Raw genomic sequence first — 26934 nt, forward strand, 5'->3', positions numbered from 1 at the left:
TCAGTTAATGCTTCAGTTATGTTATCCCTGGAGCAAAGATTTCTTCCACCACCAAGACTCCTCATGCTTCAGCTAAGAATTCACTTCAGTCCTGTTCATGTAAGTCAGAAATTCCTGCTGTAGGAGGCAGAAAGAAGCAGAGATCTTCAGAAGGGGCTTTGACAGAAATCACCATCCACAGTACCAGCTAAGAAAAAGTCAGTGGCAGTCATTCTTCTGACTTGTCCAAACCTGGCCCTGCTAAATCTGACCAGTACTGTCATGCTTTGGTAGCAGCTGACTCTCACTTTTCTGGTCTGGTACCACACTGTCACTCCTCAGCAACCAATGCTTTTGCTGCGGTACCAATGACATTGATACCATCTCACTCCGAATATTTGGTACCATGCCGTGAAAATAGACTTCCGTCTCCTGAGGTTTCTGCATCGCAACCATTGTGCCTGTTACCATCTTCATTGGTGCTGACTTCCTCAGTACAGGGATCTTCAGTTCTGGTTACCATTACAACTCCTGCAGATTAATGATCACTCCAAAGCCAATATCTCCCTCGGATATTTCACTGTTGTCAGCGGTATCCACATCTTTTCCAGAACCAAGGGTACTAATAATGAAACATATCTTTACATCCATCCCCCTAAGGTTTGTGCCTGGTTTTTCTCAGCCTACTCCAACTCCTCAAAGATCTGCATTTCCCTTGGAAGAGCTGTACTCATTTGCATCTCCTCATCAGGTGGCAGACTTTCTTCAGGGGGTCTAGATTTAGGCTTTGAACTGTGCACCATTTCCTCAGGTCATAAGAGTAAAGAGCATTATATAGATATAATTACACAATGGAACCACTCCCTGGCCTCGTGGTTCTTCAGGGCAGCATGCCTAGTCACATCTACAGGCATATCTGTCTGAGTAATCTGTTGCTTATTGTCTGTAGAGAAAGGGAAACTTTTTTTAATCACTTCCTCTCTACTACAGTTTCCTTACTGTTTGTGGCATCACAAATAGCCTGGATTGGAGGAGAGATTTCATCAGAATGAAATATTTATTACCTGAATAGATTTCCTATTGGAGACTAACCTCTTTCCCACACCCTCTCTCGCCCTGGATAAATTCTCAAGGGTTTACTTCAAATGAGCGAAGATCCTGAGTCATGTGTAGAGTTCACAGTAGTTATAGGTAAGAGATTGAATTACAAATTTAAATGAGTCTAGTCATAAGTATTAATACGTGATTTAATATCACTTCGGACATTCTTTTCTGTTGGGTCAGTGGGCAGAAGTGGCATGAACAAGCCTCAGAGTCTTGTTACATGTGGCTGTGGGCAAGCTGATTTGATCATTTAGTTCTTCAGATTTGATTTATCTAAAAGAAGTTCACAAATTAAAGCACAAAGGAAATACAGCATATTAGTAATATGGGTATTTGCATATAGTAACTGAACAGTGGCTGTTAGATTATAGATGAGTCTTTTGAGATTTCAGTTCACATTAAATATTCTTAAATACATTCAGACTCTGTTTATCATCATAACCTTCTTAGCTGGTTTATTACATGTATAGTCCCATATTCATTACTAAATTAGTCAAAACTTCGTAATTAAGACTACAAAAGATTGAGTGTTTACAGTGGAATGAATAACATCTTAAAGAAACTGGTTATCTAAGATGTACAAGAAATCCCCCTAGTACTAAAGTGTTTGGTCCTCTATATCTTGTATACAACACAACTGTACTCAGAGGTATTTGGAAACTGATCTTAATAAATATAGCTGTCAGATCTGCTTGTAGTTGTCATCTAGAGCCATTAAGCTTTGTGTGAAGTATCTGAAAACCCTCATAGATATCCCTGAAGGACTGTCATAAATCCAATGTTTATAATAAGATGTTTTCACTCTTGCCTTTTGACCTGGCTTTAGCTGCTTGGAAAAAGTGTTGTCCATATCCATGACCTACTTTCATATGATGGAAGTGTATGTGTTCTCCTGCTGGGATGATTGACTGATCAAGAACATCACAAGGTAGAAATTCAAGAATCATCCTCTGTCTCCAAATGGATGGTAGAGTCACTATGATTCATAATAAATTTTCTAAATTCCTAAATTGTACAAAGAGACATTTGTGATACATAGGGTAGGCACACAGCTTTAAACGTCTCAGCTCAAAACCTTCTAGTCCCATATCAAGATTCAGGGCATAAGAGAAATTTGAAGAGGATTTGTCAGAGCCGGTAGGTGACAGTTCAGACCATATTACAAATATTTGGGTTTGATGACAAAACAATATTTGTGGTAACCTACCTATGGAAGAAACTGAAAGCTGATGTCTTTGCCACTCATTTGAAGAAGCAAATACTGATGGTATGCCTTTAGCACTGAGAAAAGACCATTCTAGCAAGTGTTCATCTTCTCCATCTGCTCAGAAAGAAGGTTCCTGTGTGCCTATGCTCTATTATTTATGGTAACAAACATCCTGACCAAAGTAGGGAAGAGTAAGGTTCAATAATCTCAATAACATCCTACTGGCCTGGAAAGGTTTGGTTCTCCCTCCTACTTCAGATGTTGGTGGCCAGTCTTTATTAGCCTGAAAGTCTGATCACAGATGATCATTCAGAACCAGGGCACCTCATTCCCTCCAAAGGCGGGAGATGCTCCCTGACAGCCTGGTCCAGAGGCATAGTGTGCCTTCTTTGTTCTTGGAAGGAATCTACAAAAAGAAGTAGTCCTTGTAAATGGAAATGTTTGTGGCACGATGCAAACAGGCCCATGTGAATCTCTTGTGGGGGGCATAGAAAAAAAAACTGTTAAAATACTGCTGTGATAAATGTGGGAATTTGGGCAATATTTTTATGATCCATATGCATGTCTGTTTCCCTGTGTGCTTTGTAATGCTATAGACTGAGTGTATAAGAGAATGAGGGATTTCACAATGCCAAGTAAGCCATCCGGCTGGAGACAAGATACATTAACATGAACTGAAAGGACTCTACAAACATGAATGGAAAACCCTGTGTTGACAATACAAGAGCCAAGGACTGGGCCATTAACTGGACAGCCAAGAGCAGGTTACTTCCTCCAACACTATGCAGAGAAGCTGAGTGAAAAGTCCACAGCTGAAAACAAAGGGAGGACAGATGTGAACAGATGCTCCTAAGGTTGAACAAATGGGGGTTTGACAGGGAGACACATGGGCAGAGGGAGCTCAGAGGAATCTCAGAGAATCATGGCATGGCAAAGCCATTGCTTCTGCTATTGTGGATTCTATCTTAACATGCCCTTTTCCATGCTAACCTGAGATCTTTCTCATGCTGTATTCCATGTGATTAATAAATGTTCACTTGCTGTGAAAAGACTGTGCGGTTTCACTGCAAATGCTCTGTAGGTTGCTGTGCTCCCAACGAAGGTAAAGCTTTTCTCAGATGTCTCCTCTCAATTGGGAGAATGAAATGCTTTGAGACATACTCAATTGAATATCAGTGTCTTGATGCTGACAGATCTGCTGCTGTTTAGGAGTTGGTTTTGAAGAATTCACTGATCCAGGTTCACACTAGCTTTCCTAGCTATGTTCTCCCCTTACCTATTCCCAGCCAGGCAGTAGCATGCAGTTTTTGCCTTCCCTAGAGCAAAACTCTCTTAGCATTCCCCTCAGTTTTACCCGTTTGGCCACTCAGGTGTGGTTTGAAAAATCAAGTTTATTTTAAGTCTTTACTGGACATGTGAAATATGTTTCCATAGCTCCAGATGCAGTTTTGCCAACCTCAAGAGATCAAAAATCATGAGTCATATCCTAAAATATCATGTGATTGGTCCCATAAATCACGAGATTTTACAAAAATCATCAAACCATGTTTGTAGTCTGTCTTTTGACATTTTAACTCTCCTCTTGTTTTCTGGCAATACTTGTGATAATTTCAGGTTGAAAAGCAAACCTTTAATGCACATATGTCTCTCCCTGGCTGCTCATATGGAGACTTGGTGTACGCTAGCAAAACACAGACACGTTTAAGATGAATTAGAGTGTTGAAGATGAAAAATGGTTAAGTCTTTGTTTCATTTGGACTAGTCCGAAGTAGCAAGGGACTCATTTCGATGTAATTGTAATGCTTCTGTTAATAGTATCTCATTATTAGCATGGATATCCCCTCAAAAGTATACTTTCAGAAGTAGGGAAATGAGTGAAAGGAAATAATCTATGCTGGTGGGGAAAAAAGGAGGAGTGCGTATAATTAAGTACTTGTACACAAGTATAACATAAGTATTCAGTGGAGAGCACTATAGCTTGAAAAAGTTAAAGTATAATGAAAAACATAATTCACACATTTAGAAATATACTGTATGGGGCCTATAAAGTAGAGATGGAAAATGAACAGTGAATATCCAAGAAACATAAAGCTTTCTCTATGTATCAAGTTTTCCAATTATTTTTCAACAAAAGTTTATCTGAGTTGCAAAGGTTTTTACGTACCAGGATATCTTGACAACATCAACAACCTTTCAGAGTTTTCTGTTTTTCAGTGCAGTAATTATTGATGTAGTCCCTAAATATTTTAAAATAATCAATTCAGTTACAAAGTATTTCAGAAATAATTTAAAATCATTTTCTTTGTATATTTTTGATAATTACATATATACATTATCCAGTACAAAAATTTAGTTCTTTTTAAAAAACCTCATAATTAATTGTCTAAATAGCTAAAAATAATTCATTTTTACTTTATTCTTCCTTCCTGCGGCTTCCCTTCTCCACATCCCCAAACCTGACAGCATCCTTAAACACCATCCAGTCAGCCCTCCCCCTGCCTCACTTCTGCTCCTCCTAGGGTTCTTCACCCCCTTCTCCCAGGAGTAAGTGGATACAGCGGGGTCTCCTCTCCCGCTTTCCTAGGTGGTGGGGGGCAAACTCCAGGGGCTCTTTGCCCCCTTCTGTCTCCTCCCTGGTCAGGTACTGCAGGGGGTGGAGAAAGGAACAGGGGCATCATGCTGTCAGTGTTTCTCCCAGATGGGGAGGGGGGAAGGCAGCTGAGCCATACTGGGCTGTTTGCTTCCTCCTCTTCCCTCTCCTCCTGTGAGAACACTGCAAGTGGAGGGGCTCTGCCAGCTTCTGGCAGGGCTGACCTTTGCAAAGGGGCTGGAGCTTCTTGTGTCATCACAAGACTGGCTCCAAAATCACATCACTCATGACAGAATTGTGAAAGTTGGCAATACTGCAGCTATACTGTGAGGAAGTAATGCCTCATGTTGAATGCCTTCCTCCTGGAGCTGGCTTTGGCCAAGTAAATTATGGAGCTAATTCTTCAGTCAAACATGCTAATCTTTTAGACTTTTGTTGAGGGAACATTGTACATCCTTCATCAGAACCAAGCAGTGAAACATTCAAATAAACATTGTCACTGGTTCAAGGTTAGGGAAATCAGAAGAACCTCTCTCTGGAGTTAAGGACAAAGTGAGGGCCCCTCACTACCCCAGAATGAACTCAGGTTTTAGTTTAGTCCAAAGCAAGAGCATTTCGTGTTTGTTCTATAGTCCTTTGGACAAGACAGGCCCAAGGTTAATCTCTCTTTTGAGAGCATATAGGAAGTACGCTGCAGTGGGAAGGACAACAGGATGGGTGTTGTAATGTTTAGGACTATGCACCTTCCTCAGTCAGTCCCTTTTCCCAGTTTCTAATCCAGCCTGTGGAGGAAGAAAGGTGCAAACTCCAGCAGATGCAATCAGGTGTGAACTTCACCTTGTAATATCATTTGCAAATTAATTAGTCATCATGGATCTTCAGGACCCACATTCCTGCTTCTCCACAGGCCTGAAAGAAGCCAAGGATGCTGATTATGGAGTTACAGGGAAAGGAGTTAGTTTCAGAACAGGAAACAAACAGAAAATATACAACAAAATAAAAGGAAGAAAATGTTTGAATGCATTGGAATCAGTGCTGGAGTATTCAGCTGTCATGCTGCTCGGTCTAATTTGGAAACCATCAAAAAATTAATTGCTAAAAGCCCAGCACTTCCCCTGTTTGATCCAAAACCAGCTACATTTACTTCAAGGCAATGAGAGAGACTGAATAAAATACTTGGTTTAAATTAGTAGGTTATAAGCAGTAAAAAGCAGAAACTTCAAAACAATCCAAAGGGCCTACAGTGATAGGAAATCATGAATTTCACAATGCCATCTGGTGTTTTCACATGGAATGACAGAGTTTCAACTACAGATAACGGGGATGGGTTGTTTTTTTTTTAACGTATCGAACATATTGTGAGCACACAATCAAATTCATCCCATCAGCAAAAGAATACTGTGGAGCAACCACTTAAAGATGAAAGGTACATATCTTTTACAAAAACGACAAAGTTCTGTAAGCCTCAAAATGCCAAGCGAGGAGAGTTATTTGGCATGCTGTTGTTCACGTTTGCATTTCATTTTCTTCTTAGAATTCTATCTTTCATTCTGATACGACACTCCTAGCAAGCCTTATACTGGGAATCTGTCACAAAAGTACATTGGCACAAAGAGCGTAGTGTTTTTCTTTCTTTCTTTCTTTATATGCTGCACTTTTACAAAGTTTTACTCTACAGAGTTTAACATAATGATTGTCAAATTATGCAATATACTTTAAAAATGGCAATTCCCTAACCTCAAGTAGGCCAGCTTCAGTGGACTTCTGTGACTGATATGATAGCACCAGCATGGTGTTGCATCTTGGACAATAATTTGTACAGAAGGGGAATGGACATGTGGGAAAGGCAGTAGCACTGGAGGCTAATTATCTGTGGTGTGCAATAGCAGTATGAATTGGGATATGCACAGTTCAATTTATAATTAAACCCACAAAGATAAACAGTGCTATATGATCGCTTAAGTAAGAGAATCTTATGCCATTGACAATTGCAAAGGATGTTATAGGTAAGATGATCATTACACATACCTCTTAACTTTTGTTGCGATTGAATGTTGAATGTTGACAAGGCAAAACATAACTATGCCCCTGTCCTGTAAAGAGTTGTATACATAATTTTACACAATGTGAGAAGTCCTACCGATTTCAGTGGGACTGAACTGTAAAACACTTCTCCATTTTGGGGGTGGGGGTTGGACAGAAGGGTTTTTTCTGTGTCAGACACAGGAGATTTAGAAGCAAAGTTTGACATTTGGGTGTACTCTTTTGTATGCTAATGTTCAGAATGCTTTTTCAGTCTATGGCACAAACTAGAGATATTAAGCTCCAGGAAAACAGTAAAAAGTTTGGTTGTGCTTGTATGCAGATGTGTTATAATTATAGTTATATTTCTGATTGTAATTTCTGATGTACTTAAAGAAGAGTGGATATCCTTGTAGCATTGACTACAGAAATACTGGCCACTTTCTCATTTCTGGAAGTATTGTGTATTTGTTTTAAATAATTTAGATTTATTTTCAACATCAAAAAAGTACCCAGTGAGTTCAATTTGAAATTTGTGGTAATATTGCCACCAATCTAAATCTATCAATTTCTTTTCTTATTAAGCATGTGTAGCCTAACTCATAAGGGGGTGTTGATTTTTATATACCATGCAGGAGTTCAAAAGTGTTCTGACTCCGAATCAGGCACAGTAGTAAAATTGTCAATAGAATAAAGACATTGAGGAGCACGAGAAACAATCTACTATGTATTTTCTGACTGCTAATGTATAAACTTTAGTAGCAAAATAGACTAGATCACAAATACCCTTAATATAGCAAAGGAGGTAGAGCCAATATAAAGTGGCTAGCACTTGCATACTCACACCACCCTTTGCAGGGAACCCTGGACGAGATGAGGTGATCCACGTATGGTCATCCGGCCCATATCTTCCAACATATCCCACTGCACTCAGGATGCGTCTTAACTTTTATAGGAGGTTACACTAATGTCCAGCACATGTTATGTATATATAATGATGGTTTCAACCTTCTTTCCTTATGTGTTCTTCCACACCTCAGTAATATTGCAGTCCCGTTCTTCAGTAGGTCACTTAATCACTTACATTATATTCATTAGCATTTACATCAATTAGTTGCCATGATACTCTTGCAATTACTACATATACATTTTGGTTAAACTCAACATCATTTTAAACTTCACCTAAAACTCCAAAAGTATACTTTTGTAGTACCTTACTTCACCTTTTCCCATCACGTTACACATTCAAGATTAGTAAACTGAAGATCTTTCAAGATAAGGGAGGAACACTAGGAAAGTATTTCAGGGGCAAATTCAGATCTGCTGGTGTTGGAAGTTGTAAATTACCCAAAGCACCGCCTAACCTGCTGCATCTCAGAGAGTATTCAAAAAGGAGCTTTAATTTCTACCAGAGGCTCATACCAGTCCCACCAATGGAGGCCATAGCAGGTATGCATCTCCTGCTCAATCCTACCTGGAAAATTGCCTCCGTAGGTCACTGCTCTCAAAATGTAGCTCCATGTTTCACAGTTCCAGGAACCATCTTTTCCACATATGCAGTGGCTCCATTTCTATATCCAACAAGATTTTCTGGAGTAATATTTGCTGATATTTCCCATTTCTTCTTTTTTATTCAGTATGTACTTCTAAAGTTGTAAATAAAATGTCCTTGGATATCCATCTAATGCCTTTAATATGGGTTATCCTTTTTGCTGTACACTAAAGCAAGCTGTGTCGAAGTGACTGTCAAGTGACTGACTGTCTTCCTGCAAATTCTCTTTCCCATGTCTTAAAGACATATTCTTCATGTTCAGGTTAAGATTCAGGCAGTCTGAAGCAGCACTGTGATATTAGCCAGGCTCAACTTTACAGAAGATTTGCAGAATGGCCTCAGAAACTTCATGGGATCACTATGAAAATATTATATACTATGGACTTGGAGCAGTAGCAGATTATAGCGCTGTAACAGGATAACCTGCCTTTTAAAGGCTTAGGGGCCTGGGGCCAGCCAAGCCTGATTATGAAAGAGGCACATCTGGGTATGGATCAGATGATTTCCTGATAAAGAGCAGCAGGCACTTGCAGTAAAGGGGAGATGCCCAGGAAGATCAGAGACTGCTAGGAGTGAGCAAGCTCCAGCAGAGAGTCTGGGATGTGGGACTGAAACTACAAGTAGGAGAGGCCTTGGGAGTGGTCTGTCAAACCAGGAAAGACCCAGGAGTAGGAAGAGAAGCAAAAGTGTGGACTTTTGTTGGCCTTTAATTTGGGACTTAGAGTTTTCTTTGGCATTTATTTTTTATTAATAAACCAGGCCCCAAGGAGGGATATTTTTTGCCACAAAAAGCCTATTGGTGAAGTTTGAAGTTTGAGTAGTCCAAGAGAGGAAACTGAGGTGAAGGGCTCCTTGTGTGACTGCCTAGAAGCCACCAAAGGGCGCTCATTATGTGGCCACTCACTCACAAGCACAAATTAAGTACTATCACTGTTCAGAAACCCGATATATACATTGCAGTGAAACGTCTTTCAAGAGAACTATATCATACTCAGAAGGCCTGATTTTCCTTTATAAATTTTGTTTACATCACTCCAGCAGTACAAATGAACCTTAAAGTGGGTAAAGTCTCTTTGCATTGCCAGAGTGATGTGAATGGGCCTTAATATAAATGAGTCTTCAGGTCCAATATTTTGGTTCTGGTTATTCAGTCAAAAGCACAATCCACTCTCTTTGGCGTATGAGTATATTTTATCAGCATATGAAGAATTGTCCAGATTCTTTGTTCTGTCCCTATTGAAGAGATTTTTATATATGGAGCCTGATCCATTGCCCGGTGAAGTCAATGGCAGAGCCATTGACTCAGTGAGAATAAGGTTGGCCCCATAATGTCATTATTATCATGGAACACAGAACTTTTAATTAAATTGTCCTTGTTGTTTTACAGGAGTTATTAAAGTCTTTAATTATATTCATCTGGGATCTTTGAATGTGGGGACATTTGACATTTTGAATAATTTAATTACTTGTTTTCTTTTCCTTTACACTAATGGATACTTGTTCACACATGATTCTGACTAAGATATTTATATACTAAGTGCTTTCCCTTTCTGCTTAATTTTTACGCTATTACTGTGATTCTGTTTTTACTTTTCCATGTGGCCATCATGTGTTTTAAAGCCATTCTTTCCAGCACTGTGGAGTAAATAATTGAAGTGGGTTGTGAGAGGTTGACTTCAACAATGCTTGGCACTGAACAGTATTTCCACTTGTTGAAATAACTTCTCAGTGCAAGAACTTTTAGTCTTCTTTACCAGACGTCTTTCCTATCACATCTGCTTCTACAATCTATATTACGACTTCTCTTTATCTTTGTCAGGGAAAAAGAGTTTGTTTATATGTATTTTACATACAGCCAAAGCAGAGGAAAACTCAGTGGGGAAAAAAATCAGTGCCTGAATTAAGACTATGTGGGTTGGATTCTCTGGTCCCTCAAGTTTACCTTGCACCACTTATGAAGGCATAAAGTGAAACTAAAGAGGCCAGAGATTTGCTTTGGAAAATTCCAACTGTGTAGGAGGAATCTTTGCAGATCTAAAGTTCAACTTGGATCCAGAGCCTTCTGCAGTAGAAACCATCCTGTTACTGGCATAAGGATTAGTTGGAGCAAGGAGGTGAGCCATGGCAGAGTCATGAATGTGTCCGTAACATCAGCTTAGGAGCAGTTGAGAATCAAGCCCCAAATTTTTATTTCTCATTAGAATTGATATATCTTGATTATTTTTCTCCAGGTTTATTACAAATAAATATGTATGTTAGTAAAGAAGACATATCTCATGCTGTCATTTTTTCTACTAAGGGTAATTCAGAGAAAATTATATTCCTCCTCTTGTATTTTATGAAATATTCTTCCATTTTGGATACTTTTGTATGGCAAGTTATTTTGTCTATTCCTAGTTTTCCCTTGAAAAGAAAGAGAACTGGGAATTATACCATTCTACAGACTATTTTCAGTCACATGATTTGTTAAATCCTGAGAGTTCTATATTATTTTTGCTTGCTATCCAGTTTCTGAATCTCTTACTTGAGGTTTAGAATGCAAGTATGCAGATGTGTATATAATGCCCGTCTTTTAGTCAAGAGCTATTAGTAACTTTCTTGCTTTACAGTACTTCAACTATATAATCTAATGTAACAATGAAACATATTCAATATAGCCAAAACACAGCTTAGAAATATGAACAGACCTTAAGCACTAAACTGAAGTATCCCCACCAATCTTAAGAGTCCAATTAAATGGACAAATCTGCTTTTCAGAGAATGTACTTGAGCAGAAAATTCTTTAAACTACATTTTGGCAATAATGTTAATAAAGATAATCAATTAAGTGCAGGACTCAGATTCTGACCATCTGTCCACCTCGCCCTCACACCAATGTTTTGCCAACGCACCTAAAAAATTTTTGCACTGTTGAGAAGATAGGTTTGTTTTTTTTCTCTGACTGCTGTTTGTATTTATCTTATCACTAGTGGTACAGGAATGTCTTGATTCAGCTGTGGCAGCTAATTTTCATATTCAGCCTCAATTTACCTTCTTTTGGATGCCTGGGGTATCATTGAATTAATATGGCCAACAGGAAAGGAATAAAAATGGAAACAAGATAGTCTTGGAGGGGAACCACACCAGCTATAGTTTGCTCCTTTTTCTCCAAAGTGAAAAGTGATCTGTAAAGGATTTTTTAAATTTTGGGCATTTGCCTCTTTTAGTTTCTTTATGATTATTAATAAGGGAATAAAGTGTTTCCTTTTTAGTGGGTTTTTCCCTGCTTTTTTAACCTTTAGGGATACAATATCATACATTTCAAATATAGTCTTCTCTGGTTCTTCTGGAGAACTTGTTGAGTGTTTTCCAGTGTATAATGGAATGGTCTCACACCATAATTGAAGGGGGAGGGGGTTCTGAACCTTTAACAAGGGCTTTTTCTCTAGTGTGCATTAGGCATTGGGTTAAATGGACTGGCAAAAACAAAGTTTTAACAGTCTGAACTATAAATCTCTTTCCCTCCCATTACTTGTCTTTCCATCTTTACTCTTGTGATGGCATAATTCTATTAATTCTCCGTTAGTCCGTAAGAGTTCCAAGTTAGACAAGAACTGAATTTCTAATGTAAAACACAAGCAGAATAATAATTTTAAAATAGCTTTCAAGAGAAAAATGCAGTTTTCAGAAAAAAAAAGATTTGTTTTCCTTTGAAGATGACCTTTAGATGCTTTGTCCTGTTGACATTTTTAGCTTGCAGTTATCCATTTGTTCTCTTGCTTTTCAATTTTGTTTCTGTGATCAATGAATTTATTAATGTTTTTGTTAAAATATATAAAATCAGATGGTCTACAAGTAATATTTAGTCAAACTGAAAGAAACATAGTCTAAGCTTTTAAAACACTTTAAATTAGGTTTTGTAGAAAGTCCTTTGCAATTAGTGTATAATTTAGGTTTTGTAAAAGCAAACTTTACGAAAGCTAAAGCCAATAGAATATTTTCTATATGTTTTGTTTAAACTTCCAATGGATACAGTTTTTAATCAATAACCATTTCTGTGCAGGTTGCAACTTAATCAATACAGCATATTACTAGTGCATGAAAACTTTAAAGTAAATAATCTAGAAATTTACTATAAATAAGAATGAGACTGACTTACCTATTTTATTATCCAAGCCGAGAGAGATGAAAAAACCTAGCAAACTACATATGTATTAAGATTTTTTTTTTTTAAATCTAAGATGGTGTTTGTTACAAAGTCCAAATATTTTTCTTAAATTACTTTTAACTTGACAGGTGAGTGGGGCAAACCTGTATGTCTGTCCATTGTGGATGGCGGCTCTCCATCTAATAAATTGGCACTTACAGTGGTTTGAAGTAGGGAGAGTACCCAGGATGCATTACTATGTTACTCCAGCTGGAATAATCAGAGCTATCTTATACAGTAAGCCCCTCCCCCCCCCCCACCAAGAAAAAAAAAGTATAAGATTTTGAAAGTTCATGATGGAGACACTAGCAATCCTCCCTCTCCAGCATACATCAAGGGGATGTAGATCTTAAAGAATTATATCGCACATTCCTATAACACAAAGCGAATGGAAATTTTTCAGAGTTAGTTTTGGACCCTCTTGTTACCAATATTAGGTTCTCCTGCTACGTTGTCAGCAGGGCAATGGATATTAATAAATATTCCAGTCACCAGGAGAAGTTGTTATAACTCATTTTTGATAACATTCTGGTTTGGACCATCAACTGCCAGAAATCTCAATAAAACTCTCCATAGAGGTAGCAGTAAAACTCCCAGAAACATGATTTTATCATCAACTCTCAAAAGAGCAAACTTGCACCCTCACAATAAAGGAATAAGACCAAGGGTACAAGCTTCAGGCAGTCATCAGCAAGGTATTTGCAAAGGGATGAGCCAAAATCAGGGACTTACTTTTTGGCAGAGATGGTGAGCAGTATAGATGTACTTTGTTGGCCAAGGGGCAATGTTTTTTGTTAGCAACCTTCAGTTTTAGTAACATTTGAGGTTACTTGTAACTAAAGTAGGTATATGAAATTTTCAGACAGAAATATGATTTTTCATGTTGACAATGTCCTTGTAAATTGTCCAGAAACTGACTCAGGCTGAACTCAATAAAAACAAAAAGTTTCCAAATGTCTTATAAAGACCCTAATCACCAAAGCAATTAATTGGTCACTAAAGCACTTGAAACCAAGAACTGCTTCTAGTTTTTTGTCACTGATCAAGATCAGTGCAATTCTGTTTTTTAGTTCATCTGTTCAAAGCTTGAAACCCATTATATTCAAGCCTCTTCTACACAAACTGTACATTTCTGGTTGGTTGAAACAAGTTTTGCCATCTCTTTAAAAACTAGACATTGTGAGCTCCTAAGAGAACAAAGAGTCGGAAAGTTTCAGGAAATGAAGATATGTAAAATTATTCTGCTGTCCAGTTCCAATCATTGTGTCATCAATAGAGCTAATTGTCCGAGAACCAGTCAAGTATCTGACATTCCAATGACCTATCAATTGTTATGAATGTATCTTAAAATGTATATTCTACAGAGAAGCACATTTTATAGCAAACAGAACCCAGTGCTAAACATTACATATAATGCATTTTTTCTAGTCATATATCACACAGTGCATGTTACTCACTTTTTGAACTTCTGTGGGCATTAGCAGTGCATAGAAAAGGGGATTACTGGTGGGGAGAGCTGGCACATGCAGAAATAAAATGGAGCTACCAAAGATTCAATTTTCTAACAAATAAATCTTCTCATGCTGAGTAGACTATTTAAACAAATCTTTTGAATGACAAATAATTTACTCTGTAAGGAAAATACTCACAGTAACCATTTCTTACGGTCTCATATTTCAGGACCCACAACATACAGCCAACAAACTTAAGTTTTCCCTGTTGACTTTGACATTCGGCTTCCTTTAAAAAAATTTACTGCCTGTTTCCTGACGACAAAATGTATTTCAATAAACAGTCAAATTCTGTCCTAATATGCATGTGCAACTTCCATTGACGACAGAGGGCATAATTTGGCCTACAGAGTAAAGAAACAGAATGCCCAGTCAAGACTGAGTATCATTAACTTTCATAAAAGTCTCTTACTTGTTCTTTCCCAGACACAATTTCTCTTAGACACACCCTTGTCACACATCCACACCTAGATTTTAATGACAAAAGCTGGGAACAAGGATGTGTTCATAAGCAGAATTCACAATGCTAATTTGTGCTCCCAACTGATTTGTGCAGCTGTGCCTCATAACCTTTACTGGAGAACATAACCAAACATTGTCTCTATCTGACTAATATTTACCAAAATAATAATGCACACTTCAAAAGTGTCTATGTCCAGAGGACTTATTTTTTTGGTTTGGGTATTTAACAGATAATTTTTTCCAGTATTATAGCAAGCAAAGGACACATTTAAAAAATATTGTTTTATTTATTTATTCTGTAACAGTCTCTGTTATGTGGCATTAACCATGTCTTTCATGCTGTAAGCTGAAAGACTTTGGGTCAACATAAGAGTTTCTTCTGGCCATAAGTAGAGGAATTACTCCTTTAATTTAGTGACAAAGAGCTTGTTCTGGAAAATTAGAGTTCTCATTCCACCCTCATTTATTGCTTTCTGCACAGTGCTATTTATCTCGAGAGGTGTGTGTGGGAATGCATATTGATGTCTGGTATATATTAGTACAATAAGATTAATTTTATATTATGTAACTAAAAATTGTGATATCCCTTATTTTTTATGTAAATAGATTAGCAAATTTGGAAAAATTCAGAATTTGCCATAAGCATCTATATAAGATATATTCTTCCACTTTTACTCATATTGAATAATAACTTAGGCCTAGTCTACACTGCCACACTGGGTCAACGTGAGATACACTAGTTACATAACGTAACCAGTGTATCTCACGTCAACAAAGCATGGCATCTTCATTATGCTGCCTTCTGCCTTTCAGGGACGTGACTGAGTTGATGGGAGAGCACTCTCCCATCGAATGAAAGGGTCTACACAGATCATCTCAGTCAATGGCACTGCATCGATGCCTGCCACCACGGAAGTGAAGACATGCCCTAAGTGTACAAACAGTCCCATTACTGATTTCAATGGAATTACTTGGGGGAGGAAATAAGGTACTATTTAATATGGGCAAAGGTGGCAGAATCACACCTTTAGTCCTTTACAAACATAAATTAATTTATAAACACAAAACTATGTAAGGTCTGAGAACACAAAAATTGTGACTTGCTCAAGGCTACAGAGAATGGGTGCCAGAGGCAGGTTTAGAACTCAGGATGTCATGGCTCTCCATCCTGTGACCACTCTCTCGTAGTAGTGTAACTTCTTCATGACTCAATGTTTACCATTTGGGGGTGGGGGAGTTAAAGCCTTTTATCCATTACAATAAGTGCCTTTTGTTGCTGTTTATGGATCTGGTGTCATGTTACATTCCAATTTGTTTTAAAGTTCTTCCCACCGTATTTCCACAATTGAACGTTGCGATTTTAGATTTGACTGCCTTTCCCACAGTGCTAGTATTTATCGGGTTTTTTTTTGTACCTTCATTATTCTAGGTCAAGTCCAGTCCATGTAAAATATAACCTGTCTTTGAGAGCCTGCTTGCCAATAAATGTCTCTTGAGGCCCATTTTATATCTTGTCATATCTTTTTTTCTATCTAGACCTTTTCCTACCTTTGGCAAAAGGGTTTTTTAGTAGAGTATTCAGTAGAGACTCTCTTTATTGTAACTCTTTCAAGACCCAATCCTATAAGATGCTGATTATCCTGCAAAGTTCTGTGCATTCTCTGCAGCCAGTCACTCTTATAGTATATCTCTTGAGTAACATGTTTATATTGAAAAGAAATAGTCAGGCAATAGATTTTTTCAGTTAAACACTGTTGTTTTGTACTAAAGCACATCTGTTTCCAAAGCCATAATTTTTTACTGGTGAATGGGAGAAAACTTAAAGGCTATCAGTTCTAGAGGAGTTTAGTATTTAGCAAGAATGTCTAATATTTTGCAAACAAAAATTAAAATCTAAAACCCTCCAATTGATTTTTGGATAAATTATTCTCCATTGGTGCCGAGTTGTCAAAACACAAAACCACTTCAGTCTTTGCAAGTTTCATTGCAAACTTAAAACTCAACCCATATTCTTTAATATTCATCTTGTACTTGGAACTCCATTCCGACATTCCTCAGACCCACTTTTTAACATACACCTTTCTCCAATAAATAAGTGATGGACTAACAATGAGGAAGAGGAGAAAGTAAAAAGAGAAGTAGGATTTCTTTTAAAGAAAACAAAAAAGGAAACCAATTAAATTACAGTGGCTAAATCAGATTTCAGAGAGGAAGCTCAGTCCCTGGAGATAAATTATTATGTATTTAGTGCCTCGGCCAAGATATTCGGAAGAGGTGATTTGCTCAACTGGAGACATTTTAAAGAGATTGATTTTCATTAAGTGCTGAGTATGCAAAACAGAAAAACCCCACCCTTTTGAAAGTGTCTCATGTTGGTGGGGGATTGTTAAAATTTACCTAGATATACAGATAAAAAAGTTTAGAGCCAGATTCTGATATCTTTACACTGAGCATCACGCTAGTCCCATTGACTTCAATGGGCGTACACAGAGTAAGTCACTACTTGGTGTGGGCAAGGGTATCAGAACCTGGCCCTTAATAAGTTTCATGAAGCTTTCAAACAAACCTGGACCAATTTGTAATTTAGAGTCTAAATTATGTAAAGCTTGTGGATTTGAATATTTTAATGTGAGACAAGATTTAACTTAGTATTTCCAAATGTGTTTTACTTTGCTGTTTGGCCTTCCCTTGAATTTAAAACTCAGGAGTCCCAGTCCTACAACCTGTTCTGCAGTAGGTCTGTTTGCACAGTAAAGATTGGGTTGCAGGACCAGTAAACTGACGTGAACTCAAACGGGGGCAAGGAGTTTGATGTGCTTGAAGTGTGCAACCTGCAACCATCAAGTTTTTCACATCTCTCACGTTTAAGTGTCCTGAAGTAAATTATTGAACAGATTTTGCATTAAGCATTTTTAAGAATTTGATGTCTCAGCCTTTTTACCAGGGTGTATCCAGGTTTTGGAACTTTCGCCTCGTTATTTATATCTGATTTCTGTCTCTCAACCTCTTCAGAATCCCCTTTCCATGCTTGTCACTTTCTTTTACTTCTTAGGCCCATTCCCTCCCCCTTGTTTTCTCCCTTTATGGGCAAAGCTGGGAGATAATGCATTTTGTGCTCCGTCCATCTTTTCCTGTTGATTGGCTCTATTTTGCTATTCTCTTGTGCAATAGTTCAGTTGTAACCAGTGGGAGACTAGCACTGAAGATTGTGTGAAGCCAGGATAGATTTCACTGTGGATGTTGATCCTCGTTAGGGATATGAGGTTATGCCCCAGTGCTGGACTTTATTGGAGTAGCAGCATTGGAGTGTCCTTCAGAAAAATCAGCCTTTTGCCACTTATTCTGACTTGCAAGACATTACCATGCCTCGCAGCTTCATGGAGAATTCAGGAGACTTTAGCAGCTGCCAGAACCTTTGGAGTATTGTTCAAGGCCCCTGTTCTGCAAGGGGTTCTGCATAGGTGAGAGATTGCAGGATTGGGGTCTCATTTATACAGCAGGAATCTGGAATGTCAGAAAAATCTATTCATATTTACAATGAAAATCTTGTAAACCATGGCTGTCACACAGGCTAAAACACTGTGGCATATGGTTGATTTTAATTCATATACAATACTAGTGAATTCCTAGCATTATATGATTATTTTCACATCATTCAGTATGTGAATAGGCCCCTGTTCTTTAAAAGCCACATTGTCAATACAGTGATTTTCTAAGGTCAGTTTCTCATTGCTGAGTTTTATTTCTGAATCTCTTCCTTTTTTGGGAGAATCATATATATGGATTGTTCTACATTTTTTGGCATACTGAACACTTAATATAATAAACAGGCAAACATGAGTTATGCATAATAGAAATACCTGGGAATCAACTGTCATGGATTAGTTCTTTTTTTCTAAAAATGAAGTGAAATAATATATAAGAAAGAAGAGGGGGAAGTAAATTATTGGAGGATTGAAAACAAATTTTTGAAATAAAGAAAAGCATTCATACATTTCCTCTAATGTTAATCAAAAGATAACTTCTATATAAATAATTCTGAAAGGAAACCCAAAGGGAGGAATATATAAGTGCTTACTCGTTCATTCATTCATAAATTAGATTTTTCAGATTTAGTTATATTGTATCTCAGTCCATGTTCCCTTGGGAGGAGTGGATCTTCCTATCTGCACGTTATACTAATGTTAGCATAGGCCAGGATTGGTTAGAAAATATTTTTATACACTGAGAATTGTAAGTCTTCTGGAATGATGCTCATCAGTGAAAGTGCCACATCAAAGTTAATGAAAATGCCAAAGTTTTCTGAAATGATATCCAAAGGGATAATTTTGCTAGAAAGACTGCCACCATACTGATCTACAGGTTATATATCATTCTTTAATATTTGAAGAGATTTTTTTAATGGAGTACAGTGTCTTTGATTTTGAATCACTAAGGATAAAGATTTCAAGACTATTTGAAAGAGAAACACAACTCAGAGAAAGTGTTGTTTAATTCCATTTATCCACCCTCTTGAGGAGAGGCAGCAAATTCCATCTGGTTGTTGAAATTGTCTGAGGAACTGAATGTAATTCACTCATAAAGGTCGGCCAAATTAGAAGATATCTGTACCCTTACATAGCTGCGTTGTTATTCTTCAATCTAAATCATTAGAAAAGGAGGTCAATAAAGTCTCTTAAACAAATCTGACTACAAGTTCTCCCTTACTTATATTATTATTATAGTAGGCATATTTTTCAGTTCTTTAATTTCTAATATTGACAGGAGTATTGTGAAGTTCCTTAGTGTACAATAGATCATCTTTATAAGGCCATTTTGCGTTGAAAACCCTTTATGTTTAGGCTTATATCAAATTTATGGAGAAAAAAGGCTCAGGGAAATGAAAACAAAAGATTTCTGTTTGCCTGCTAAGGCTGGCTATAGCTATATAATGTATTTGTAAAACAAGATAATTATCAGGAAACCTATTCAAACATCACCTTAATCGGAGTTGAAGGTTGCTTGTTGGCCCTAAATATCACTTCTATTTTGTTCTCACTGTTCCTTTCAGTGACACGCAGGTTCTTTATTTTAGAAGTTATTTCATAATCCCTTTTTATCTTCCAAAAAAACCTCTAGATTGCATGTTTGGTGTTTCTCCCACATAGGAAATGTTACTAGGTTTGGAACCCTTTTTATCTCACTAATTCTTAAGCCTTCAAATTTGTTAACCTTAAGTTTGGCACATGGTGATTAGATGATTTGAAATCCCTATTGGATTTATAGCCAAATAAGGTTTGACATAAAGTTCTGCTGTTGCAAGCCTGAGTTGCACAGGATTTATCTATATTTCGTCTGTTCTGAAATCATGAGATTGGCTGCCCATTAGATAACTTACTGTACGGGAAATTTCTTATTTTTATCCAGTTAGGCATTTCTTGACCTTTTATCAACTCTATATTTATTTTTCTTTCTATTTTACTTTCTGTGCTCATGACCATTTTGAGATAAATCTATTTGTGCACAAATGTGGTGAAAACCCTCAAGTAATATCCATTTCTTGAGTTCTAATGCCACTGTTTGTTTACTATTCATGCATTTAAAGTATGCAGGGCTCACACTGTGGTGTGGGTGTGCTTAAGTTTAGGTTGTACATTTTGTTGTTTTTGTCATCTTGGTAGACTTCTTGATCTGCTTAATCTGGCTTTATTACTAATTGGTTAAACCTTGCAAAATTATTGTAAAAATTCACCAGCCCAAGCACAAAATCTACTTGCCTGCTCATTAGCATGATACTGATCATTGATAATGAAAAAATGAAAGATTTTGCTCACCTTTCAAAAAATTACTCTATACTCCTATAAATGAGGAAAGTAGAACTTTTGCAAGACTGATAGTTACTAATGTATTAGTATGAATAGCAAATTTCTGTTATCATGTGGCCACTAAAAGTTAGTAAAATAACTTTTTAAGGGCTAAACTGTGCATGTACAGGCTGCCCTGTGTCTGACATGTAGCTGCACTGTCCTAAGAGAAGTACAGACACAAGTCCTTCCTTAAAAGTTCTTTGCCCCAGGGTGGGTAAAAATTTACTACTAGTCCTGATTAGCTACGGTGATCAGTGCAGTGTGGGGCAGTGCTCTGGATCCCATGCCCTCTGCTCATCTGCTTCCTTGAGGGAGGGAGTAGCAGGCATTCAGCATCTGTTTACCCCATATGTCCAGACCGAAGTTCTGAGGAGTCAGCAAATCAGAGTGGAGGGTCACTCTATAGCCGCCATGTACCTTGGCTCACAACCTTGCCTTTAGTTATTTGACAACACTTAAACTTATATATTTTAGTGGTGCTTTTAAGGATTAGTCCTGGAAGTAGAGTACTAATGGTCAAGAGAAATTGTTAGTCACACGAACTGTGTAAGAATAAGCAGTATAGAGTATGTTATATTATCCTGTTCTTGGAATGGTCTTTGCACTAGAGATGTATAGCCCTGACTGTGGAATATTTCAGAGCAGTGCCTGTTGGAGTGCTCTCACACCCTCTCTCCTGCCCCTTCCCTCACCATTTTACTGAACATTCTGAGGGCGAGACTATAAAAGTGGTTGTGGCAGAAGACAAACCAACCTCTTGGTAGACTAAGTGCTTTAGGTAGATTTCTTAGGTTAGTGGGGACTTAAAGCCTTGATAGAGGAAGAACAATTAAAGGCAAAGCATGAAATGAGAGCCTTGTTTGATGTGTCAAACTGCAGCAATAGCAAGAGCTTCTGCCATCAGACTGAGATAACAAACATGCATGCCTTAGATCCGCTGTTATGCCATCAGATTCCAGAGCATATGTGGGAGATCTTTCATTTGAAGGGGGTGGTTTGTTCAGTGCAAGGACAGATGAAGTCCTAGAGAAGATGGACACTAGATCAACAGCTAAGTCACTAAGGGTTTATCATCACTCAAGGAGGTTTGGAACTTCTGTGTTCAAATATCATAGGACAATAATACCCTTCTTCAGCCTCAACTTTGTACATCATACAGAGGCATCAATAGCAGTACCAGCAACTTCCTGCTCAACAGTAGCAGAGGAGAAACTTCAAGTCCTATCCAAAGGGCAGACAAACAACTTTCTCATCTTCCAAACCAGGCCTTAGACCGCAGATTTGACATGAGACTTAAGAGCTGCAAACCAGTCTTAATCCATTTACTCTCCTCTTCTTCCTTTGATTTTCCCCTAAGACAACTGGAGTTCCATTACCACAGATAAGTGGATACTAGAAATCACATTGAATAACCTCTTTGTACTACTCAACACCATTCCCCCCCTCTACTGTCCACTTCCCTCCCTAATTAGGGACCCTTCTGATGCTTTTTCTTGGAAGCTGAAGCCATAAAGGAAGTTCAAAAGCTATTTAAGTGAAAGGGTTTCTGTTCCAGATACTTTCCAATCCAGAAGTAGGAAGAAGGTCTCCAACGCATCTTAGAATTGAGACTGCCCAACTCCTTTATCAGGAATTTCTAATTCTGCATGTTCCCCCTACAGTCCATGAACTCCCTCATTAACCACCCAAGACTGATTCAGAACACTGTTTAAAATATATGTATTTCCACATTGCTATCAAACCTTCATATCACAAATACTTTGATGTCTTGCAGGGAGATCATCATTGTCAATATGGAATCCTTCCCTTTGACCTTTCTACCACTGTTCTCATGTTTGCAAAGTGCTTATCTGTGGTGTCAGTGACCATGTATGCCATATATACCCTCATTTATACAATAGTCTCATAAAGGCATCATTACTAGAAAATCTGCAAGGATGTGATTTTCATGTGCTCACTTTTGAGAAACTAAATAAACTGGAAAAAATCACATTTCCTACACAAAGAATTTCTTTAATTGGGGCAATTCTAAGGCCAAAGGGGACCACTGTGATCACCTACTCTGACCTTTTGTATAACACAGATCATAGGACTTCCGTGAATTAGTTCCTGTTTGAACTAGACCATATTTTTTAGGAAAACATCCAATCTTGATTTTAAATGTTCTAGTTTACGAAGAATACACAACAACCCTTCTTAATTGTTCCAGTGGTTAATTAATCTCACTGTTCAACATTCGCACCTTATTCTTAGTTTGAATTTATTTAGCTTCAACTTGCAACAGTTAGATATTGTTATATCTTTGTATTCTAGATTGAAGAGCCCTCTAATATCAAGTTTCTGTTCCCCATGTTAGGTACTTATAGATTGTGTTCAAGTCACTCCTTTACCTTCTCCTTGTTAAGTTAAAAAGATTGAGATCCTTGAGTTTTTAACTATAAGGCATGTTTTCTAATCCTTTTGTCATTCTTGTGGCTCTTTTCTGAACCCTCTCCAATTTATCCTTCTTGAATTATGAACTAGACATAGTAGATCACTAGCGGTTGCACTAGTGCCAAACACAGAGATGATAATAATCTCCATATCCCTACTTTATATTGCTTTGTTTATACATCCAAGGATTGCACTGACCCTTTTGGCCACAGCATTGCACTGGGAGCTCATGTGCAGCTCTTACCTACCATATTCCCCAAGTTCTTTTCAGAGTCACCGCTTTCCAAGATAGAGATCCCCTACCTGAGTATAGCACTCAGGATCAGTGAGGGGAGGGGACAGAAGCACTCCAGTGGACACTGCTATTAAACATTCAACCATCAGACCTTCACTGTTCCTTCATCCCATGAATATGAGTACACAGTCCATCTCAAAGAACTACGGTTACAGGTGAGTAACTTTCATTACCAATCCATATGCCGCACTTCGTTGATGTCAATAATGTTTGCCACACCCTCTCCCCCAAAATCCAGGGTGGGTATTGACCCTGTCTTTTTACTGTATACCAAATTAATCTTGTCAATGCAATCCTCATGAGTTACAGTATAATAGTTATTGTAAGATTTGTAGTCTTTAAGCAAAACTCATATGTCAGAAAGAACTATGTAAATTAAGTGATTTCAGTGTGCCTTGAGAGATACTCCATACTGTTCAATATCATTCATTGATCAGCATAGGTGCATTTGAAGCTACATACCTTTTGTTGTTTCATAACTGTATTTTTTATTTCAAGAATTTGGTATTATTTTCTTTTGATAATTTATTATTTAAAGGAAAGTGCAAATGGGAGAGGCATAGAAAATCAGATTAATAATTCAAAAAACCTTAAAATCAGTGTTTTCTTGTATTTTGTTTTGTTTTGTTGTACTTTACATATTTTAATGTGACTTAGAACAAAATAGGGTGTCATTACCATTCTTGTTCCCGAATGTTTGGTTTGGCATTTCATGCAAGGCCTCAATTGCAGACTGAAGTGCCAGCAGCTGAAGCTGAAAACAAGACTGCGGTGGGCAAACTAAGATTTAATTTCAGAAAGAGTGTTTATATTTTCCCACGGGCCACATTAATGAGAGTCCAAGCCCTAAATGTTACCACCAACACATTTTAACAGACCAGTTTCCCAGTTTTTAAAGTGTGGTGTCACCTTAAGTATTTTTCTTAATTTTTTTCACCTCCTCTGACTTTAAAATAAAAGCAATAAAGCTATATCATTTTTTGGCTGAATATACTGCTATATTTGGGGAAAACACAAAGATATGTGTAATCTGTCTGTGCCACAAAGATGCATTTAAAACTGCTCAATCACATCTTCTTATTTCCATATCAACAGTGTTTTGATCATTCAACTTTAAAGTAACAATATGAAACATTGTGCTATACAAAAAATTGCTATTAACCAATATGTACACATGAGTTAAAAGGGCCCAGTAATTGGAGTGCTGAAACTGGACGATGCTACATCACCCATGCCATGGTCAGAGTGAACTTCTGACCAACAGGTTAGTGCCAAGAGCAACAATGGTGATGGGGTCACTGAGAGTTCTTTAGCTCAGTTTCCTGCTCATTCAGCTCGCCCTGTTTTGTGGCTTTCCTAGGATTAAAGAAACATTTACATTGAGGCTTTAGGAGCATTTTCACACTGCTCCTTTACCCAGCTCAAAGAGCAATATAAACCCAAAGGATTAAGTAGGGGATTTATGTAACAGTTGTAGTGTAAAATGAGTTGGTGCACCTGGCTCTCCCTGTTTTCTCCTCATTGAACAAGGCATGCTGAAGCAGCGTACTGTGTATGCATGTATGATACAGAAATGAGCTTAATATTTTCCATGCCTAGGGAATGCCTTCTAGTCCATATAACTTTTGATATTATCATTATCATTTTCAAATATTAAATTAAAATAGGAGAGTACAGTATTCCAATTGATAGGCCCTGCTAGGTGGAGACATATTTCGGCATATACAGCTGCTAAGTGAAGCATCTGTTTGCGGACTTCTTTTTCATTTCATTATCTGCCACAATTCAATATTATACCATACATCTCCAAGCTGTGCTACTGTATCTGCTTTCTTTAAAAAAGTTTAAAAAAAGGAAGGGGTGGGGAAAATACATTAATTCTGTACACTTTGTTCTTGTTTATTATAAAAGATGACAGGAATGACTAAATACACAATTTTAATTTTTAACATAGAAAATAATGCTGATTTGAGTAATTTAGTTGAAACTACATGAGAAACCTAAGTGTGTGTGTATTACTGCTGCCATAGAATAAAGTTACAAGAGTGAAACTCTACTTGAAACAAGTAAAACTTTCATTTATTCATTTCTGTGGGTCTCCACTGTATTCATCTATAAAGAATTAGACTGATTTTGCACTGATTATTCAGGCTAAACTCTGACTGAAAGTGAGTTTTTGCTGAGAAAAGACTGCAGAACCAAGCAAAATGGGGGAGGGGGAATGGCAGTCCAAATGCCAACCTTCAGCAGTCAGATTGTTGGATAGTCTGGTGTTTCAAAATTATGTTCATTGTGATGTACCTGTGTTGTGTTTATAACCTTTATATGCAACAAGAAAATGTGATAGCTCCACAAACTATGGGCTTAGAACTGCCAACCCGTAATAATGTAATTTAGAGAACTAGTGTAGACTGTTCATATGAATAAGGGTTTTCAGGTTATGCTCCTCCAATACCCCTCATCCACGTTTCAGGGGATTGTTTATCCAGGGAATTGTTTATCAGACTAGCATGGGGTAGGCCGCCCCTTACACTGGGGAAAAAAGGAGTAAGTTTAGCAGCTCTGGAGCTTTATTTCTTCTGTCTCCACTTCTTCCCCTTCAAGCAAAATGCACATGGAGACTGTGGCTTGGTTGACAGGGGAGAGATAAGGGAATGGAAGAGGTTACCTCACCATCACCCTGTTGTCCATTTACCGGGCCTTGTTGGAAGGAAATTGCTAATGGGATCTTGTGCCATTCTCTGCTTCTGGCCCTCATGGGTAAATAGCAGCCATTTTGCTGTGGTTGCTTCCCCACTCTCCCTATCTTGTAACTGAGATATAATTTGAACTATGTTTCTCATACACTGTGGGTCTGACCAGTTTGGTTGTTTTCTGGGATCAGGAAGGAATTTTTCTCTCAAGGCAGGATTGACATGGTGTCTGGTTTGGTTTTTTTTAACCTTCCTCACATCATCCTGGAAGCCCATGTTTAGGATAATAAAGGAGTACGGGCAAACATTTAAAGTTGTATATTTAACAAGAGGAATTAGTAATTTTCTCACAACTTGTGGCTGCTGTCCAATGCAACTCCCAGAGGTATACATGAGTAGGAGACGTCAGAGCTGTTTGGTAGAGACTGTAAGTCTTTGCAAACTGAGGACCCCTCATGAGTATCCTCATTCCCCTCTCAGAATGAGGGCAAGATCATAAAGAGGTGGGAATCCTTGGGGTTAAGCTGAAAGGGGCCAACCCTCAATATTGGTCAGATGGCATGATGCCATTTAGCACTGCACTGGACTCAAGTTAAATGTCTGGTGTTGGGAGTAAGATGAGGAGATACTCCCCTCTTCTATTAAAGTAATATTAGCAAAGTTGAAGCCTTCCACTTTAAAATCTATCCTTGTGTCTTTTTTTATTCTCTTGCATGTCCTGACCAGTAATGTATTCCAGCAATTCATATAATTCAAACTAAATCATTGACACTCTTTCACACAGACTTTATGTTGAGTACATAAAATTAGATATATTGGCAGGTATGGCAATGGTTGTAAAATGTATTGTTTAATGTGATGTAATCCACATTACTGTATAAATCATTACCAAGTTTAATCAGTCCAATATGATGACCTTGGATAAATTACATTTGCCTAAACCATATGCAGTTTTATCTTTTCTTAGTCATAGGGCAAATCCTCTTCATAAATTCTCTTTTCACCATCCAGTGGCATGGAGGGGATTTAAAATTTGAGTTTAAGCAGCAGCTGA

The 26934-nt window shown here is 37.8% G+C and overlaps 1 protein-coding gene across 7 annotated transcripts in view; it reads left to right on the top strand.

The window, feature by feature from the left end:
- CCDC91 (coiled-coil domain containing 91) overlaps positions 1 to 26934 on the top strand; it is a 221069-nt gene that overhangs the window by 172353 nt on the left and 21782 nt on the right. Inside the window, exons 14-15 of one of the 7 annotated variants that reach the window (XM_067530990.1) lie at positions 1910 to 2011; positions 2887 to 3336. The exons of 4 other annotated variants lie outside the window; for them this stretch is intronic. In XM_067530990.1, the coding sequence (XP_067387091.1) occupies positions 1910 to 1987 (78 nt within the window). In that variant the 3' untranslated portion in view covers positions 1988 to 2011; positions 2887 to 3336. Of the gene's footprint in view, positions 1 to 1909; positions 2012 to 2886; positions 3337 to 15426; positions 15595 to 26934 lie in introns of those variants that run through there. 2 more of the 7 variants (XM_067530991.1, XM_067530992.1) reach the window with 2 other exon arrangements.

The sequence above is a fragment of the Emydura macquarii genome, unplaced genomic scaffold, assembly GCF_026122565.2.
Source record: "Emydura macquarii macquarii isolate MOO-44397 ecotype Brisbane River unplaced genomic scaffold, CSIRO-AGI_Emac_v2 contig_3122, whole genome shotgun sequence".
Lineage (NCBI taxonomy): Eukaryota > Metazoa > Chordata > Testudines > Chelidae > Emydura > Emydura macquarii.